The sequence below is a fragment of the Pan troglodytes genome, chromosome 5 (genome assembly GCF_028858775.2).
Source record: "Pan troglodytes isolate AG18354 chromosome 5, NHGRI_mPanTro3-v2.0_pri, whole genome shotgun sequence".
Lineage (NCBI taxonomy): Eukaryota > Metazoa > Chordata > Mammalia > Primates > Hominidae > Pan > Pan troglodytes.
In genome coordinates this window covers 37,416,169-37,436,057 of record NC_072403.2, presented here as the reverse complement: position 1 = coordinate 37,436,057, position 19,889 = coordinate 37,416,169, and the positions used below count along the sequence as shown (strand labels likewise).

The 19,889-nt window shown below is 53.0% G+C and overlaps 1 protein-coding gene and 1 non-coding gene across 8 annotated transcripts; both read right to left on the bottom strand.

Moving 5' to 3' along the window:
• Positions 1 to 14: 14 nt before the first annotated feature.
• Positions 15 to 18,256, bottom strand: PRRC2A (proline rich coiled-coil 2A). Of its 7 annotated transcripts, none has more exons than XM_001156151.6 (31): positions 18,116 to 18,256; positions 16,013 to 16,187; positions 15,003 to 15,180; positions 14,550 to 14,649; positions 14,388 to 14,460; positions 13,592 to 13,735; positions 13,295 to 13,446; positions 13,035 to 13,114; positions 12,744 to 12,886; positions 12,042 to 12,132; positions 11,705 to 11,921; positions 10,663 to 11,137; positions 9,568 to 9,758; positions 9,057 to 9,354; positions 8,101 to 8,311; positions 5,910 to 7,763; positions 5,255 to 5,523; positions 4,913 to 5,043; positions 4,537 to 4,666; positions 4,345 to 4,430; positions 3,924 to 4,148; positions 3,629 to 3,769; positions 3,436 to 3,507; positions 3,152 to 3,319; positions 2,852 to 2,934; positions 2,482 to 2,692; positions 2,293 to 2,391; positions 1,956 to 2,168; positions 1,765 to 1,859; positions 1,577 to 1,667; positions 1,123 to 1,455 (listed from the first exon to the last, which is right to left on the bottom strand). In XM_001156151.6, the coding sequence occupies exons 2-31, from the start codon at positions 16,122 to 16,124 to the stop codon at positions 1,315 to 1,317; spliced, it is 6,474 nt and encodes a 2,157-aa protein (XP_001156151.1). In that variant the 5' UTR covers positions 16,125 to 16,187; positions 18,116 to 18,256; the 3' UTR covers positions 1,123 to 1,314. The 7 variants fall into 7 exon arrangements, with proteins under 7 accessions (XP_063668372.1, XP_009449192.1, XP_063668375.1 ...); XM_001156097.5 differs by having other exon boundaries at positions 16,013 to 16,224; positions 18,116 to 18,254; XM_063812302.1 differs by lacking the exon at positions 1,956 to 2,168 and having other exon boundaries at positions 15 to 1,455.
• LOC112209664 (small nucleolar RNA SNORA38) lies at positions 15,704 to 15,835 on the bottom strand. The gene has a single exon (XR_002944487.1). It is a non-coding gene; the product is annotated as a small nucleolar RNA SNORA38 (small nucleolar RNA).
• Positions 18,257 to 19,889: the final 1,633 nt, after the last annotated feature.

The window sequence follows — 19,889 nt, the reverse complement described above, 5'->3', positions numbered from 1 at the left end:
TTTTTTTTTTTTTTGAGACAGTATTGCTCTGTCTCCCAGGCTGGGTGCAGTGGCCGGATCTCGAGCTCGGCTCACTACAACCTCCGCCTCCCGGGTTCAAGCGATTCTCACTCATGCCTCAGCCTCCTGAGTAGCTGGGACTACAGGCGTCTGCCACCACGCCCGGCTAATTTTTGTATTTTTAGTAGAGAGAGGGTTTCACCACATTGGCCAGGCTGGTCTCGAACTCCTGACCTTGTGATCCACCCACCTTGGCCTCCCAAAGTGCTGGAATTACAGGCATGGGCCACCGCGCCCAGCCTGATGTTTGTATTTTTTGTGCGAAAGCACTTTATATATAAATAAAAAACCTGTATTTTGAGTTGGGAGCATATTCCAGGTGCACACTAGGATAGAGCTCTCAAATTACCCATCAAAAAAAGTTTCTGAGCAGCTGCAGACCTAAGTATAGTCTTTAGCATAACTAGCATGCAGCGTTACCATGTGAAATCCCACTTAGTTTGACAATGCTGGAATTGGGTCTATCCAATTCAAAGAGCCCCTTAAGTGTGCTCCAACATTGAGGCCTTAACAGAGATTTCCCCTTAGTTCATCATAAAGGACTGAAGTCCCATGGCTGCAAATTCTTTGCTAGTCCCTTTGAGATGCAGTTGAAGTCCCTTCTAAACCCCCCCATCGCCTACCTTGGCTAGTTTAGTGCTCTATCAACTAAGCATGGCATAAGCTTAGAAAATTCCAGCTAGACCTCTTGGAACATGAGCTCACGGACATTTAACAGGCCTGCTGAAGAGTCCATGTGAAGACACTGGTTGATAATCCAGTAATGTTACAGATGTCCCACCAAGGCCCCAGATATGCAAAGGAAGCCATATTGGGACCAGCCCAGGTGTCAGCTGCAGACTGATAACCAGTTGACCTCGCTCACTGGCACAAAAAAGCAGATTTATCCAGCTGAGCTCAGCCCAAATTCCCGACTCTCAAAAATTTAAAGATCCAATACGATGGTCATGTTTTTAGTTTCAACAGCTCACTGGAATAAGTAATGAATATTTCCCTGACTGAAACTACAGATCACTCAGCACCATGCTTTAAGACAATGCAAACAACCCATCCCCCAAATCATTGTAGAAGTTTTTTTTTAAATCCTTTTATTACTCTTTTTTAACAAACAGCCCCAGGGACAGGGGACCAGGGGAAGGGGGAGGAGGGGAAGTGAGGCCCCAGCCCCACAACCCCTCCCCGCCCACCCCTTTCCCCCTTATATATTTATAATCTATATACAAGCCCCGGGGGTAGGGGGCAAGAGGAACTCCCTCAGCGGGGTGGGGGCAACCCAGGCTCCTTGTCCCCTCGGGACCCAGGCTCCTCTGCCCGTCGGGAGGGCCCTTCTCGAGGTGGCGGCCCTGTCCGCTCCCAAGGCTTAGGTATCCAGCGCAGGGCATCTGGTGGGGAGGCCTAGGGGACAGGCATGTGTTAAAGAGTGAGTCACAGTGAGAGGTCAGCGATGAGACGGAAGGACAGGAAATCAGGTGGCAACTCGAATTTAGAGTTGGGGCCACAAGGGTTTCTCCTTCACCTGCTGGTAAAGGTCGACGCGCTGGGTGCGGAAGACTCCACTGTAGGTGGAAGGCGTGGCCTTGAGACGCGAATTGAGGCCAGAGAAGGACCTAAGGGAAGAAGGGCGTCTAAGGCAAGCCTAGGATCCAGACCCTGGTTCCAAAGTAAGGAAGCACTTGGAAAGTCCACATCCCTATTCCGTTTCACCTTCCAGCTGGGGGAGTCCGTGATGATCCAGGTCCCCCAAGGTTGCTGCTCAGTTTTTGATAATCCTGGAACGGCTTTAGTTCCACTGGATGCAGCTGAGGGAAAAAAAATCATGAGCTGCCTACCTTGAAATACAGAATCCCTACTCCTAAGTCTTGGCGCTCCCTAGTCCCTCAGTTCCTGTACCTTACCTCTGCTCGCCCCAAGCTAGCGGGGAAGGGCCTGGCAGGTGAAGGCAGCACCCGAGTAGCAGGAGCAGGTGGGGGCCGCACAGCCAGGCTGGGGGGCTGCAGAGCAGGGCCCACAGGTAACAGAGAAAGGGGAGGTGGGGCAGGAGGTGGTGCTGGCGGCAGGGAGCCAAAGTTCACCACAGGCAGCTGTGAGTCTACCATGGGTAGAAGCATCTGTAACAAGAAATTTGGGTGTGCATGTTGGGGGCAGGGAGGAATGTCAGAAAACCAGGGAAAATCAAAGCCAGCAACTGGACAGAGAAATCAAATGAAGGGGAAGTGTGAAGATACAATATACCTGCTGGGCAGGAGCCCCTGAAGGGAGAAAGCCACTTTGGCCACCAGGCTGCAGAGGAGTAGAATAAAAATCCGAAGGGGATGGCAGATCCTGGCGTACCTGTAGGGAAACAGGGAGAAATATATCAACCCCCACAAAATCATTCTCCCCACCCTATCCCCCAATATCTAATACCTGCCCCCCTCTTACCTGAAGCAACGATGTGTCAGGCAAAGGACTGGGGCAGAAAGCCGGAGAGTAGAGGAAGGAAGGTGGAGGGTAGAGAACTCCTCCAGCCGGCAACTTCCCCAGCTCTGTAGCTTGCAGTGTGGAGAAATCCAGAAACTGGCCCTTGAGAGCTACCCCAGAGAGCAGTGCTGAGGGAGGGGCTGGGCCGGGGGGTAGGTATAGGGGCTGTGATCTGAAAATAAATTGTGGGGAGAAAAGCTGTTAGGAAGCCAGAGTCCTAGCAATGCCTTAAGTCCACTAGCTTCTAGTACCCTAGAACTGTGTCTTCCCCTTCCCTCTCCCCGAAACACATCTCCAAGTACTTCTGTGATCCACAGGCATCGAGTCTTACCTGTAAGGGTGCAGTGAGGGTGTCCCAGGGCGGAAGCCTCCACTGTTTGGATGTAATTGAGAGTCCATGGCTCCCCCAGAGATCTGCAGGAGAGGAGCACAGTTGAAACAGCTTTAGTATCTGTGGTCAAGAAAAAAGATCACCATCCCACCCATAGAAGCAAAAAGTAGGGAGAAAAATGATGTGACAAAGTGGTATCTCACAACTCTGCAACGTAGAAAGGCTTGATTATAAATACATACCAGGCAGAAAAAAATTATTATTCACTGAAGGGGTCATGCAATGGGAAGCAGGGCCTACCTGAGAACTGGAAGGCCCAGCACTGCCATAGAAAACCTCAGGATACAGGCGCTGGCCTGAGGAGCTGGGCTCTGGGCCACAGTGCCCAGAACCCAGGTTCTTGGATTGTGGCTCAGCAGAGGCAGCAGCACTGGGAAGCAGCTCCCAGTCTCGTGATACAGGAATGGCCTGGGAAGGAGAGGCCTCGTGGAGAGGGATGTCTGGCATCCTGGACGCCCTGGTCATTCCCAGCAATCTTCCCCGGAAATCTTGGGCCTTTCCACCAAACTCTTACTCCCACTTACCTCAGTGACTGATGCTGTTAGCTCCTTCTCTGCTTTCAAGCTGTCTCCTACCACTAGGCGTAAGTCTGAGTCCTGTGATCACAAGAAAGCAGGAGACATTGTCCCGTGACAGACATGTGTCCTCTATGTCCCACCTTTAGTCCTTCCCTTCTCTCCACCCAACTCAGGATACCCAGATCCAGCCCACACAGACCTTGTCACTAGTGCCAAACTGGACTGGGGGACCAGGTCGATGGGATGGCCGAATGGGGCCAGGCTCTGTGCCTCGGTCTGTACGCTGTGATCGTTCTGTGCCAATGGGGCCAGGGGGCAGAGGCTGCTCCTGGGGCAGCTCCTGGATTGGGCACACAGTAAAGTGCATTGGGGGAGGGAAAGGGAAATCCAAATTGGAATGCCCAGAACACACACACACAGAGAAAAAGCAGAAAAAGGTAGGGCCAAAGTCAGATTCCTGGAAACATTCCCCTTATCCTTTTTTGGTCTTTTACCTTTCTGTCCCCATCGTTGGGGGCAGGTGGTGGTCTCCTAGGAGGTTCAGAGCCAGGTGGACCCTCACAAGGAACAGCATTCAGGGGTGAGGAGCCTCCAGGCCTCTTGGGGGGTCCCTCTGCTGCCCCCTTGAGTCCTCCATCAGGGGAACTTCGCTGGCTGCAGGGACCTGATGACACCTGAGAATCCCCACTCAGGTCCACCCCACTGTCAGACTGACTCATCTGAGAGGAGTGGAGAAGGAGCTAGTTAAGTCAGGGTAGAAAACACCCCAATACCTGACTGATGCACACATACAAACTGCAGAAAAGGGACAGCCAAGTGAGAGAACAGCTCCAGACTCAACCCAGAGCAGGTGGGGGAGTATGACCAGTGCTCAAAAAAGTCCCAGCTCAGACACACCCTCCCACCCTCACTCACTTCTGTGCCAGCCACATCCTCAAAAGGACTCAGGGGCTCCATCCAAGGCTCCATGGAGCTGGGCCGGTAACTCTTTCGGCTAGTGGCTGGAGAAGGGAGCACCAACCAGAAGAGAAGTGAGGAGATGACAGTTCAGAAGCCCCTCTCATTCTTAACCCTTCTACCATAGTCCTTTCACTCAGCTTTACTCACCAGTATGTAAACGGTTCCAGATGTGAGGGGTCAGGGCCTCTGTGCCTGTATCTCTGGACTCTGCCTGAGGGCCTGGGCCCTCAGGCTTAGAGCCCAAGAATCCAGAGCTATGAGGAGGTGGCAAAGATTCCTACAGATGAGAAGGGCCAGAAGCAAAACATGAATTGGGTGGGAATTGGGAATTATAGGAAGCCAGGACAGAGTGGGGTGACACAGGGTGTGGGGACAACAAGGGAGACACATGGGAGACTAATACTGAGAATTCTGGAGTAAAAACACAGTGAAAGAAACAGGGAAGAGAACAGAGAAAACATAACCCAGAAGAATTTTCACGAGTAAGAGTGCAGTGAAGCACAATCTCAAACCCATCCCTTACCTCCTGTAGCAGCTCTGGTTTTCTGGGAGGCCGCTCCCGACGTTTAGGGGGAAAGGGACTAACCCCGGCAGAGTCCCGAGGAGTCCCACCCACCCCTCTCACCATTGGCCCCGGCTCCTCAAAGTGGGGGTCTGGGAAAGAGAAAAAGGGTCAGCATCTGCCTGGCTCTGCCACTGACCCTAACTTTTCCTCTCTACTCCACCTCCCAATTCTTCTACCCTTGCTCCCTGCAGAAACGCACCCAGCAGCAGGGCCCCTAGGCCAGGTTCTCCACCCGCTCCCTCCAGCACTTGACCTTCTCTGGGGATGGAGATATTCCCACCCATAACCCCTCCAGCTTACCAGAACTGAGGCCGCTGTTGACCCTCTGGGGCTCATATCGGGTTGGGGGCCTAGGAGAGGGGCCCTGAGGGGCTTGGGGAGGCCCAGGCTTGTGCCTTGGGTGACCCCCTGGTGCAGTTACACTCCCTTGACGGCTACTAAGCTGGGCCAGAGCCTGTTGGATGCCAGCAGGGTTGCTGTGGATAACTTGGTCCAGGCGGAAGACAGCAGAACTGCTGGGAGGTGGGGGAGGCAGGGGAAGCCCCGGGGGACGCTCCTCTGGAGGACGACTGGAGAAAACAGAGCATTAGCTCCAGTATCCACTAAATCGTTACTTTTTCCCACAAGTTATGTTTCCCAACTTCTGCTTACAACCTATTCTCTTCCCTATTAAAGTCCAGGTGTTTTTGAGTCCTTCTAAGGGTTCCTATGTGTACAGACGCACAGACTGGAAAGCAAAGAACCAGCAATAAATACATAGGTGGGTCTTCTTGACTGTAACACCCTACCAACCGCTTTCCAGTTGCCTTAGCCAGATATGGAAATCCTACTGACATTCTAGAGCTCATGGCCCCTCAGGCCACAATCTCCACTCCACCCAAACTTATCTTTCCCTCAGGCTTTTTCCCCCTCCTCCAATTTTTAAACCACAATAAATTTGTTTGTTCCTACCCACCTTCGGTTCTTGGGAGAGGGCCAGCTCCTCTTGTCACCTCGTCCTGGCCCGGTCCTTCCTCCAGGACCCCCACCGCCTCCTCCACTGCTGCTGCCACTGCTGCCAGCCTTGCCCCCTGGGCCAGGGCGCCGATTCTGCCGTTCCATGCCTGGCCGCTGACTTGAGAAGCTCCGTTTACTCAAATCCTTGGCTCTCTGGCTCAGATCTCCGCGGGACATGGCTGAAATACCTGGTACGGCTCCACCTCCACCTCCCCCAGGAGTTCCCATAGCCTTGGGTGTCAGCAGTACTGGTGGGGGTGCCTCTTTGTCCCCTCGGCGCTCACTGGCGAAGTCACTGCTCTCTGATGCAGTCTCCCATTCCTCATTGGCTTGGTCCGAGTTCTGGTTTGACAGATCAGGAGACTTGGCAGCTGCCCGGCGAGGTGCTGGGGCCACTGTGACTGTTGTGAGGGCCTCCTCAGGTCCAGGAGCGGAGGCTGGAAGGGTTAGGGATGGCTTGCCCTCAGACCCCCTTGCGGCATTCTCCCGTTCCTGCTTCAGCCTCCGGAAACGAGGCGGTTTATCCTGCTGCTGAGCCCTCCCATGTCGCCTCCTTCGGGGTCGCTCCCCATCTTCCATGCCCACATTGCTACCTCCGCTGCTGCCTCCGCGCGCCACGGGGGACAGAGGCCCTGGGATCAACTTCTCTTTCAAAGGCTCCTTACTTGGTGGCAAAGGGCCTGTGGGAGGTTTCTTGGGAGCCAGAGACTTGGCTGGAGGGCTCCAGCCTGGGCAAACTTGAGGAGGGGGCCTCCCTCCTCCTCGGCCCCGGCGAGATGGCACCCCTCTGGGAGTGAAGACTCGCCCACCCCGGGCAGTGAAGCGGGCTGGGGCTGGTGAAGGTGGGGCTCCTGGTGGTGGGGGAGCGAGAGGGACCTGGGTGAGTGTTCCCTCCTTGGGTGTGGGAGCCTCCTTGTCTGAAGGAGCCAGATCACTCTCATGGGTCTCGCTGCCTGTTTCTGAGCCCCGCTGCCGGCGCCGCTTGGGGATTTCCTCGTACTCTGAACCCTCGCTCCGTGTCTCACTGGCAGTGCGGCCTCGGGGAGCAGGAGGGTGGTTTGGTCCCCCTGTCCCACCTCCACGCCCATCATCTCCTCGAAACTCTCGATAACTGCGGAATTCCCGGCTTCGGGCTCCCCGCCCTCGTCCCCCATAGGTCCCCCGAAAACCCCTCCCTCTGGCAAAATACTCGCCTCGGCCCCGACCCCGGCAAGAGGTAGGACCCACTCTTTCATACGAATAGTCCCTCCGAAGCCTTGGGGCAGGGGAAAGATTCCCATTGGGTGGGGTCTCCTTGGGGCCCCCTAGCTTCCCCTTGGTTATCTTGAGTGGGTCTGGCTTTGGGGCTTTGGGGGTTTCATCCCCCTGTTCGAGGGGCTTGGGAGGCAGCTCTTCGACTTTTGTAGGTGGTGGAGGTTTCTTTATAGGCCCAGCCCGGCGGGGTGGGGCCCCTGGCTCCTCTGGAGGGATTCCACGACGACTGCTGCCTGGACGAGGGCCCCAGCGGGTCTCTGTGCGACTCTCTCTGCGTGGTGGTGGGGGGCCCTGGCCTCCACTCCCGACTCCGCGGGCAGGCTTTCGGCCTGCTTCTGGCCCCGTCAGCTGTGCAGTCTCCTCCTTAGGGGGCTCCTTCTTGGGTGGTGGAGTTTGTATCTTGGCCACTTCATCACTGCCTGGGGGCCAGGGGAGTGGATGGGGCCCTGGTTCCTCCAGAGGAAAGCGAGAGATTGGGGGCCCAGGGGCTCCATTCTCAGGAAAGCCTGGATAACTGGCCAGATAGGGTGGTGGGGGAGGTACTGGAGGAGTCTCGCTCCTGAAGAGACAGACAGAAAGAATGGAAATAAGTATCTCAGGAAAACCAGAACTAGGTGGAAAAAGAACACTTTATTATGATGTAGACTCTCTTTTACTATTTTTCTGTTTGTTTTGGCAGAGATGGTATCCAGTTGCCCAGGCTAGTCTCGAACTGCTGGGCTCAAGCAATCTTCTTGCCTCAGCCTCCCAAAATGCTGGGATTACAGGCATGAGCCACTGCATCCAGCCTCTCCTTTCCCGTTCATCCCTATCCCTACCACTAACCCAAAGTACCTTTCTCCCAGGCCTAGATCCTTTCACTGTGAACTCACCCATTTCTCATGACCAAGACTCACCTCATCCCCTTGTCATCCTCATCCGCAGCCTGGCGCAGAGGTGAGGTAAGTGGGCGGGGGTCAGCGGGTGTGGCGGTGAAGACATCTCCTACCCAGGCCAACTTTGGATCCACCGGTGGAGTGCCCCGTTCCCGTAACATAGCAGGTGCATGACGGTCAAATGGCTCTGAGCTTGAGCCCCCACTGTCTGAACGCTCTCGGGGAACTAGGCCTGAAGAAACCAAAGAAAAAGAAAAATAATCCTATTCATGTCACAAGCCCTCCAGCCCAAAAAGCATCTCCCCTCCCTGTCAAGTCAGCTCTTCCATCTCTTGTTCCCAGTAGGTCCGGGCCTTGCCTGCTCTTATATGACAAGGTTATCCACTCAGATTCCCTACAAGAGAATCAACCCACCCCAAATAAATCCTGGCAAATGAAGGACCACTGCTTCTTTCATTCATTCATTCATTTTTGAGATGGAGTTCTGCTATTCATTCATTCATTTTTGAGACGGAGTTTCGCTCGTTGCCTAAGCTGGAGTGCAATGGCACAATCTCGGCTCACTACAACCTCCACCTCCTGGGTTCAAGCGTTTCTCCTGCCTCAGTCTCCCGAGTAGCTGGGACTACAGGCGAGCGCCACCACGCCCGCTGATTTTTTGTATTTTTAGTAGAAATGGGGTTTCACCACGTTAGCCATGGTGGTCTCGAACTCCTGAACTCAGTTGATCTGCCCACCTCGGCCTCCCTAAGTGCTGGGATTACAGGCGTGAGCCACAATGCCTGGCCAACCACTGCTTATTTCTTAACTAAGCCCATTTTTGCAACAGAGCTATCTCAGCAGTGCTAAGCATATGCCCTTCCCTCATCACTATGATGGGCAAAACCTATCGTACCAGAGTCACAGTAAGACCCTGATATCCAATTCCTAAGACTGAGGGGACTTTCCTGTTTCTCACTCCTCCCATGCCCCCTTACCAGAGGGATGCACACCAGGAGGGTAGAAGTCTAGAGGGGGACGACCCTGGAGGAGCCGGGGGTCCACATAAGGAGGAATCATCATCCATCGGGGATCAAAGTTCATTGGGGGCATGGGTGGGGGCCGGCCCAGAGCACCTGGGTACAGGGCCTTGGGGGGCGGGGGTGGAGCCTGTGGAGCTGGCACAGCCCCCAGGGTCACAGGCTGTGGTGGTGATGGGGGCACTGGGGTAGGAGGGGCAGAGCCCTGTTGATGCTGCTGCCACTGGTGCTGCTGCTGCTGCTTCAGGAGCTGCTCCTAGGAAAGGAGGAAAGACAAGATGAGAGAGGCTCAAAGCACACATGGACAAAGGAATCAGCAAAGAAAAAACTTGGACTAGGGGAAATTGGGGTGACAATGGAGACAACTGGACAAAGAAGCAAAGGGACCCAGAAGGTAACTTATGAAGAGAATTAGGGACCGAAGCCAGGAAGAAAAGCAGCCCTTAGAGGGTAAACAACTTGATTTCACCTGCTGCTGCCGCTGGAAACGAGGAGGCAACGACTTCTGATATTTGGGGTAGCCCAAGCCCTGACTAGGGGGCTGGCGGGTGGGACCAATCCCATCACCCTTGGGTTCCACCTTTGGAACTGGGGGTGTGGTAGGAGGAGGAACCTCTTCTGGTGGTTCAGGACCCTCTTTTGAGGGCAGTTGTGGTTCCACTGCATCGAAAAAAACACAACAGAGTGATCTAGTCCAACAATAGACACTCCATGAACACCCCAGGAATATCACGTCTCATCTCTAGCTCCCTTAAGACTAAAATATTCTATTCAACATCTATTCTATTGAAGCCCCTCCCATTTAAGACCCATTAAAGCACTTCATGGCCTCTCATGAGCCTATGGTGGTGGCATTAACTTTCTATGAAACCATTAGAATAACAGTACTTTCCTCAGTCTTGGCCTACAGGAAATAGTTTTCATTTTTATTTATGTATTTCTTGTGAGACAGGATTTTTTTTTGAGACAGAGTCTTGCTCTGTCACCCAGGCTGGAGTGCAATGGCATGGTCTTGGCTCACAGAAATCTCTGCCTCCCGGGTTAAAGCGATTCTACTACCTCAGCCTCCCAAGCAGCTGGGACTACAAGCACATGCCACCACACTTGGCTAATTTTTGTATTTTTAGTAGAGACGGGTTTCACTATGTTGGCCAGGCTGATCTTGAACTCCTGACCTCATGTTCTGCCCGCCTCGGCCTCCCAGAGTGCTGGGATTACAAGTGTGAGCCACCATGCCTGGCCGACAGGGTCTTGCTTTGTTGCCCAGGCTGGTCTCAAACTCCCTAGGCTCAAGCGATCCTCCACCCCAAGCCTCCCTAAGTGTTGGGATTACAGGCGTGAGCTACAGTACTCTGCCAAGAAATGGTATTAGACTACAACCTAAGATTCCAGACAAAACCTTCCCTTCTTCAGATATACAAATGACAGAACACTATCACTGATAGTCCAATAAACCAAAACAACTGCCTTCTACTTCATTTATCCCCAGCCTTACCACCCTGCACCTTTAAGCACCTTGAAGCAGTGATCTGACATCTGGTAGTACCTATCCCCATCTCCATACCTGGGCTGGCTTCGAAGCTGCCACTGCTGGTGCTACTGGTACTGCCACCACCACTCACCAGAGTGGGAGCCGCAGCCACACCTGGAGTGGGAGTAGATTGGGCAGGAGGGGCCTGTGCTGGCTCTTCAGGTTCTTTCTCTGGTGTTGGGGCTGATGCTGGAGGTGGAGCTGGAGGTGCAGGGAGTTCTTTAGGGACTGCAGGTGGTGGAGCTGGGGTAGAAGGGGCAGCAGGTGGGGCAGCAGGCTCTGCTTTGAGCCGCTTGTCAGGTGCCCCAAACTTTTCATCGAGTCGCTTGAGCTTCTCAGCACAGGCTGCCCGGCGCTCTTCTTGCATGCGCCGCTCCTCTTCTTCTCGCCGTCGCCGGGCCCGCTCCACTGCCAGGGAAATCTCAGATGACGACTGCTTTCGTCGCTGCCGCCATGCCTCATCCTCATCTTCAGGTGCTGGGGGCTTGCAGGGAGGACCCCCACGATCCTGTCAATTGGCAAGACCCAGCAGGGCCAGGGGAATCAGTTACCATGCTTTCTACCATCTCTTTTACAGACAAATCAACTGTCGCTACTTGCAGGATGCAACGACCCAGGCTTTGGGGTTGATCTCTCTGGGTGGTGACAAACTCATTATCCTGGTCTTCTTTGAGACCACGTCTTGCTATGTTGCCCAGGCTGGTCTTGAACTTGGGCTCAAGTGATCCTTCTGCTTCAGCCTGCTGAGTAGCTTGGACTACAGATGCATACTAGCAGATCCAGCTATCTAGCCACCCTAGTCTTTTTATTTTTCTGTTCCCTCTCTCCTTCAGAAACCCAAACACCCAGGGCTCCTTTTTCTTCTTTCCTCATTAGCATCCCAGTTTCTCACTTCTTACCCAGACTCCCCTATTACCAAAGATATTTAAAAGCTTCCCAGGATGTTCTGCAGCCTGGCACTTCACACAGCCCATTTTTAGCACCCCCCTTCCTCTGTATCACAACCGCTTCAATTACTCAGCTGACACCAATTTCCCACAGCTGACCCTCTCAATCCCTTATTGGAGACACTCACTGGGTAGTCCCCAGGGGGGCCCCAGTTCCCGGCGGGGCCCCGGTGAGGTGGGGGTAGGGGAGGCTTTGGGGCAGGAGGTCCCGGCTCTGTCTCTGGAGGCCGAGAGGTTTCTGCCCAGGCCGTCTTAGGAGTTGGCGGTTCGCTGTTGGGGGAGTTGCTCTTTTTGCCATCTGCTTCAGGGGGCCGTTCCTCACCAGAAGCTGATTGGGAATCCTTGCTGTGAGCAGATCAACAGTGGAAATTAAAATCAGCTGCAACTAATATACTCCTCTAAGAGTATATTACCAAAATACAAACCAAGACCCCCTCCTCTTCTCCCCTGATGGCCCTAACTCACTGGCCCTCAGCTCCCTCCTCATCAGAGTCTCGCCCATCTTCCTCATCGCTGAACTTGAGCTTTTCAGTGTAGTCAACCTCTTCATGGGCCCCTGAGGGGAAATATGAGTATTAGTAACCCAAGCATTCTGCCCTCCAATCTTGGGAGGTAGTCTGGAACTATGTAACAAGATGGACTACCAATGCCAACATCCTTCCCTCCGAAGTCTAGATCCACCAATGAAGTCTTGTCATTCTTACTCCTCTCACCACTTTGCAAGGACTTGGTATTCCTCATCCATCCTCCCCTACTTTTTTTTTTTTCCTTTTAAAAGTCTCGCTCTGTTGCCCAGGATGGAGTTCAGTGGCACGATCATAGCTCACTGTGACCTCCAACTCCTGGACTCAACTGATCCTCCCACCACAACCTCCAGAGTAGCTGGGACCACAGATGCACAGTCCACACCCAACTAAACATTTTTTTTTTTTGTAGAGGTGGGGGGGTCTTGCTGTGTTGCCCAGGCTGGTCTTGAACTTCTGGCTTCAAGCGATCCTCTCACCTAACACTCCCAAAGCACTGGGATTACAGATGTGAGCCATTCGGCCTGGTCTTCCTACACTTCAATGTCTGCCTTTCACCCACATAACCCTGTATTTTTTTTTTTTTTCCTCATTAGGTTTTGCCTTTCAAGATCCAAATTCTTGACCCTTAATATCCACTTACCTGCCCAACCATCATCATTCTCCTGATCCAACTGATCAAACTCTTTGAGATTATCCTCTTTGAGAATAGAGGGACGACCCACAGGCTCTACTAAGCGCATTGGTGGCCCTGAGCCTCGGGGGCCCGCCACACGGGGAAAACGGCTGTACACACACAAAAAAATGAAATATGGCATGTTGTATAACCACATGCGAGACTGATCCTAGACTGAGCCTCCTGGCTAGAAAACCATCTCCTCCCCCAATAAGCTTCCCCTGCCCCCAGCCACAAACCCAGACCTGGATTGCTCACCTGGGCCCATCAGGAGTGGGGTATCGGTAAGGCCCCTGGGGTCCATAGGGCGGAGGGAACGGGAGATATGGGGGATACATCTGTAAAAGGGTCCAACAGTAGCTGCTCAGAGGGACAGTCATATACCCTTCTAGCTCCTTAAGCCTGCTATTAATCATCCTCCCACCCTCCCTTCTATCTCATAGGTCAAAGACTAAGTCCTGATTCCTAGCTCTCCAGCTTCCAGTGTAATCATTCCAAGACAAGACACCAAGACTCACGAAAGGCGGCATCATTCCGCGGTAGGGAGGGAACTGGGGTGGGCCTGAAGGCTGTAGCCCACCCCGGGGATCATGACCATGATGAAGTTTGGAGTCCGGGCCCTCCAGCTCATCAGGGCCACGCCCACCTCCGTCCCTCCAAGTTGCAGAATCTGTATTTTGGAAAAGGTAGAGAGAGGTATCAATGATTGGAGGGCAAGTGAACACAGCTGAAAGTGATGGGGAGGAAGGTGAATAAGCCAGCACCTAGCTCTGAGATGCAATAGGTAATGTCTTGGCCAAAAGGCAGCCACTCACTTTGGGGGCGGAGGCTTGGTCCGGGCCCAGACGACTGTTCGGCAGACTCCCTTTCCTTGGCAGCCTTGTCCTGGTCGCCAGCCGCCTGCAGGGTCGGAAATTCCTCTCGAGAGAATCGCGACAGTAGGCTTGATGCCCTTCCACCTATTAGGATGGGGATGCAGAACAGGAGACAGAAGTACATTTCCTGAGGACATGCTATAAAAGTGGAAGACTCTGGCTGGGCGCGGTGGCTCACGCCTGTAATCCCAGCACTCTGGGAGGCTGAGGCGGGCGGATCACGAGGTCAAGAGATCGAGACCATCCTGGCCAACATGTGAAACCCCATCTCTACTAAAAACACAAAAAAAATTAGCTGGGTGTGTTGGCGTGTGCCTGTAGTCCCACCAGCTACTCTGGAGGCTGAGGCAGGAAAATCGCTTGAACCCAGGAGGCAGAGGTTGCAGTGAGCCGAGATTGCGCCACTGCACTCCAGCCTGGGTGACAGAATGAGACTCCGTCTCAAAAAAAAAAAAGTGGAAGGCTCTGACAGGTACCAGACCATCAGGTTTCCCGCCTTCAAACTCACCCCCCTACAGAATAACTGCTTATTCCCCAAGGAGGTCAGTTCTGGCACCACTACACTCCATCATATAAGACTGAGACTTAAACTTGCTCATGTGCCTCCATGAAACTGAATATGGGTGGTCCTTGATTTAGCCAAAGAGGACCAAGGTCACTTGGCTGAAAATACAGTGCAGGGTTCATGCATCCCATGGTGCCCAGACACAGCTCCCCAATTAAGTGCTGCACTCACCATCTCCATGTGCTCCATGGGTGACGCTGGCTTGTGCCCAGGACTTTACCCCGCTTGGAACCAAAGGAGTGTTCTGGGGAAGTGTTCAGAAAGATGATAAATGATGTGGGTGGGGCAGCTATGAACCATTCTTCCTCCCCACCCCTCCAGTTCTCCAGGTACCTCGGGGGCTGCTGGGGGTCGTTTCAGCTGGTTGGAGGCAGGCGTCTGTGAAGCCGGCAGTGGCTGCGATTCCGGCGGCTGAGCGGTTGAGGCATCGGAACTGAGGGGACAGAATGGGAAGGTTATTCACACCTGAGATGCCTCCCTGACTTCTCCAACTGGTGGAGACTCAGGACTGAAATCATGCCCATTGCTACCATTTACAAATATAAGGACAAAATAATTTTGTCATCCTTTGTAGGCTGTTGTCTATTTTTTCATGCTCTCTCTCCAAGACAAAAAGCTAAAGTTTAGTACCATTCCTTAGTCATTTAACAAGGAACCTGCAATAGGTAAGAAAGGGACCTCTCTTCGTCTCTGGCTCAGACGTGGCTGGACTAAACCAAGCCCCAATGCTCCCTGAAGTTCAAGTTAAAATACCCATCACTCTAGGTCCCCCAAGCCTCTGTCTACCTCTTGGGGTCGGACTGCTCCTGTTTGCTTGCCCATCCTGTTCCGTCTTTTGGCACTAGTGAGACATTGGGGTCATTGCCTTTGTTCTCGGCTTTCAGGCTTGGAAGGTTGGCTGGAGGTGGCATACGCCGGGCAATGGCAACTTTCCCGAGACTCTGCAGGCCATGACGAGGGGCAACTGGAGAAAAAGACGGAGAGAGGGTCGAAAATGCCTCATATGGGAGATCTGATGGCCTCCTATCCTGGGACACATTTATACGTGTTGAATATTTTATTACCTACTTCCTCCAAACTTCTCTTAGAAGGGATTCCCTCCCCTGCCCTTAATAATCTCTGAAATTGCACTGATTGTGGTGGCTCACACTTTGTAATCCCAGCACTTTGGCAGGCCAAGGCAGGCGGATCACCTGAGGTCAGGAGTTCAAGACCAGCTTGACCAAAATGGAGAAACCCTGTCTCTACTAAAAATACAAAATTAGCCGGGTGTGGTGGCGCATGCCTGTAATCCCAGCTACTCAGGAGGCTGAGGCAGGATAATCGCTTAAACCCAGGAGGTGGAGGTTGTGGTAAGTCAAGATCACACCATTGCACTCCAGCCTGGGCAACAGGAGCTAAAGTTGGTCTCAAAAAAAAAAAAAAAAAAAAAAAAAAATCTATGAAATCCCTATCAAGAAGGCTGAGATATGTAACATTCAATACTTTTATGTGAGATTGGTTGATCATGAGCCTGCAAGAAGCAAGCTGGCCTCAAAGTTTCCCAAATCCACATTTATTTTCCTCCAATTCTTACGTGTCCAAAGACAGGGAACCACAGACACGCCTTTGTAGGAGGATAACTGGTGTTCACCCAGAGCCCACACCCCCTTTAAAGGACCCAGTGTAAAGTTGGGAAATCTCCTCTAGTCTTTTGGTATTTCTACTACAGCCACTTCCCTTTAAAGAGCTCTAAAACATATGCCCCATGCATGCCTAGCTTTCAACCATCAGAAGCATCTTTGCAGGACTCTCACCAGCGGGTTTCTGGATCTCTAAGGACTTGCCCTTATACGTATCAAACAGGTTGAGCGAGGAATACTTCTTTCCATCCTTTCCCTTGGCAGTCGGCCCCGAGCGATCGGACATTGCGCTGGAAGCTCATTGAGTATGTTGGGTCCCGCAGGCACCTCCCCCAAAACGTGCCGGAGCCTGTGGGCCAGACAGCAAGTGTCTCAGTCTCTGTCCCCTGTACAGACCATAACAGAAACTTAAAAACTCCATTGCATTATCATTAGGGACTCAGATATGAGGCCCTCTGGTGTCTTTTCCTCCAGTCTATGTAAACTGCCCACTCTTCTTAAGCAACCATGATCTACTTAGCTCCCTCATAGCTCAAATGCCATGTTCCCTCCTTTCCCCCAGACACCTTTGTCAAGGAAATCTAAGTAAAAATCCAGCATTCTCCTAGTATAAACACTCTGCCCTTTGTGCCTGTCTACAAAGAGTAATTCCCTACAAGTAATAATCTCTTCTCTCTCCACCAAAATCGTTTCAGAGACTTACAACAGGACAAATTCAAGCAAGAGAAAACTAAAAAAGAAGCATACAATTCCATCAGAGAAGAAGAAACAACACTTTAGATTCCCTATTTATTGGACACAAGCTCCCTAATCATGCCCCCAGGGCCCTGTACCCCAGGCTCCCAGCCCAGCAGCCTCGTGTCCATCTGGGAAGGTTTGCAGGAAGGTATGCTGGGAGTTTAAGGATTTTATGAGCTTGCTCAGCCGGAATGGGGGTTGGTACCAGAGAAATCCTCATAGAACAACTGGGGCTGTACATACTCCCAGGCTACAGGAACCCCAAGTATTTGAAATATCCCATCTTTTCCTAAACTTGCTCCTGTATTGGCTCCTGGAAAAAATCGCCTCCAGATGAAATACTGTTTTACCATATGAAGAACTGAGAAAAAGCATTATGGAGCCACCTTAGCACCCTGTAACCATGGGCCAGAAAACAGAGGGCCAAGGCCACAGCCATCTTCATTTTCCTATCCTCATTAAAAATGTCCATCACCAGTGTTTCTTTACTCGATACCTCCAGCTCCCTAAGCAAGCCGGACGACAGGTCTCTCCGTCCATTCCAGAGTGACCAGGCATTCGTTTATGGACGGGAACAGTGTAGAGAGATGAGAAATAGTGGGGAAGAAAGCAGGGAAATCCAGACAGGCCCAGAATGAAAGCTAAAATTGGGGAGAAAGAACTTTATGACAAGCTAGAGATGAGATGGATGTTGCTTCGTAGGTGTTTGAGGAGGCCAATCTGTGAAGATAAATATATGAAGGGAAAACGAATACAAGAGTCATGTAGCGAATAGACGAAAACTAACAGAAAATAATGAATACGAAAGCAGGTGGAAAATATATGGAAACAGGAATGGCAAAAAAAAAAAAAAGGATGTAGACAACGAAGTAAGGGGGCAGAGGCCCAAGAAGAAAAACGGGGTTGGGGGAGAAAGGAGACGAGGAACAGGAAAAATGAAAAAGCAGACATAGGGCGACTGAGCAACATAGAAAGCAAAGATGCTGGGATAAAAGCAGGGTTCTAGAGTGGGAGTGGCTCGACACGAAGAGGGGCGTCCAGAGGGGGGAACACAGCGCTGGATGATAGGAGGGGGTCCAATATGGAGGAAAAGCGCCCTTCCGAGAGAACCGTCGGGCGCGGCCCACCACGGGGCGGCAGCCGAGGAGGGGGCCCACAAATGGGGGTGAAAAGCCAGGAGCGCAGCGGAGGGTAGGGAGTTACGGACCCAGGCGCAGGGGTCACCCCCTGAAGCCAAGACGGTGGGTGGTTAGGGGCAGACTACGGATCCTGAATGAACTGCCGGAGGTGCGGGTCCCGGAGTAGAGGTACCGGAGGGGGAGGGGCAAGCAGGCCCGGCAGCAGGAGGACAAAATGGCGGCGGCTAATGGCAGCTTCTCCTCCCCCCGGCCCACCACAGCCGCCGCCGCCGCCGCCGCCGCCGCCGCCGCCGCCGCCGCCGCCGCCGCCGCCGCCGCCGCCACCGCCACCGCCACCGCCACCGCCACCACCTCTCCCGCGCCGGAAAAGGGCGTCAGCGCACGGTTCACCCAGACTCACCTGGCCGGGTGCGCGGGGATCCGGGACCCGGGCCTAGGGGCTCCCCGGGACGGGATGGCGGTGGGGCGGGGGAGGATGGCGGCGGATGGCGCCGGGTTCGGCTCCTTCCGTCTCCCTCGCTCACTCCGCGGCTGAGCTCCGACTAACGGCCCATCCGGGCAACCGCCGCCCCCGGGAGCACCCCCTCCCACCTCCCACCTCCCTCCGCGCCTAGACACGCCCCTTGATTTGCATAAAGGGCGGGGTACTTTCTACCCTAACCCTCTACTTCCAGGGCTGTCTTTAGTTTAAAAAAAAAAAAGGGCCGAGCGCGCGGAGCATGCGGAGGTTATTTACATAAAGAGGAGGGACTTAAGGACACTAGGACCCCGATTGGCTAAGGAGGCGGGCCCCCAGCGTCGGCCGTTGAGACGTGTTGAGGGGGCGGGAATGCGGTGCAGGTCGGCTGGGCGGTTGGGACGCAGAATTTACACGACGAATGTGGGAGAAAGAGGCGGAGCGTGCGTCGGACGTTGGTAGAAAGATGGGAGCGGAGAGACGTAGGGACGCCAAAAGTGGAAGGCAACGACACACGGCCCGTGGCGCCTTCAGCTAGGGAGAAAGAGAGGACGGGGGCTGGCGGGCGGGATTAGCTGCCGGAGGGCTGAGTTTCCGCAGGCCTGGTAAGAGTTCCAGCTCTCGCGTCCCTTTGCCGTGAGTTTGAGGAGGTGGTTGGAGCGGGGAAATGCACCGGAGGGGCGGGGCCTTCCAGTTATTAAATTATGTCATGCAAATGAGGTGGCTAGACAGACCAATCCAAAGGCCCCGGGAAGCGTTTCGTCCGCACCACGCCGCGTAAGCATTCTTCGGGTAGTTCTACCTATTTGCATAATATATGCAAATCATTTGAACAAAGATAGGCTAGGAATGACTCGTTCATCAAAATATGGGCAACCATCGACTAAGACGGACATTTAATTTTATAACCTATAATTTTCGTGAATAAATTTTTATATTTGAAATTATTGGGAATTTGTAATTTCTTAACAATGGGTTTCATTTTGTGAAATGCAGTACTGTTACCCTTCTTTGTCTCTTACTACCCGATTCTAGAACTCTCTGCTCCCATCAGAGTTATACCCATTCAACAGATCATTCAGTGACTATGATTTGAAGGCGCTGGAGATAATGCACAGGATATTATAGAAGTAGAGAAATAAGGCCTGGCGCGGTGGCTCACGCCTGTAATCCCAGCACTTTGGGAGGCCGAGGCAGGTGGATCACGAGATCAGGAGTTCAAGACCAGCCTGCCCAACATGATGAAACCCCATTTCTACTAAAAATACAAAAATTTGCCCTACGTGGTGGCGGGCGCCTGTAATCCCAACTACTAGGGAAGCTGAGGCAGAGAATTGCTTGAACCAGGGAGGCGGAGGTTGCACTCCAGCCTGGGTGACAGAGCAAGACTCCGTCTCAAAAAAAAAAAAAAAAAAAAGAAGGATGGGCGCGGTGGCTCACGCCTGTAATCCCAGCACTTTGGGAGGCTCAGGCGGGCGGATCACCTGAGGTCGCGAGTTCGAGACCAGCCTGACCAACATGGAGAAACCCCGTCTCTACTAAAAATACAATTACCCAGGCGTGGTGGCGCATGCCTATAATCCCAGCTACTCGGGAGGCTGAGTCGGGAGAATCGCTTGAACCTGGGAGGCAGAGGTTGTGGTGAGTCAAGATCGTGCCATTGCACTCCAGCCTGGGCAACAAGAGCGAAACTCTATCTCAAAAAAAAAAAAGAAAG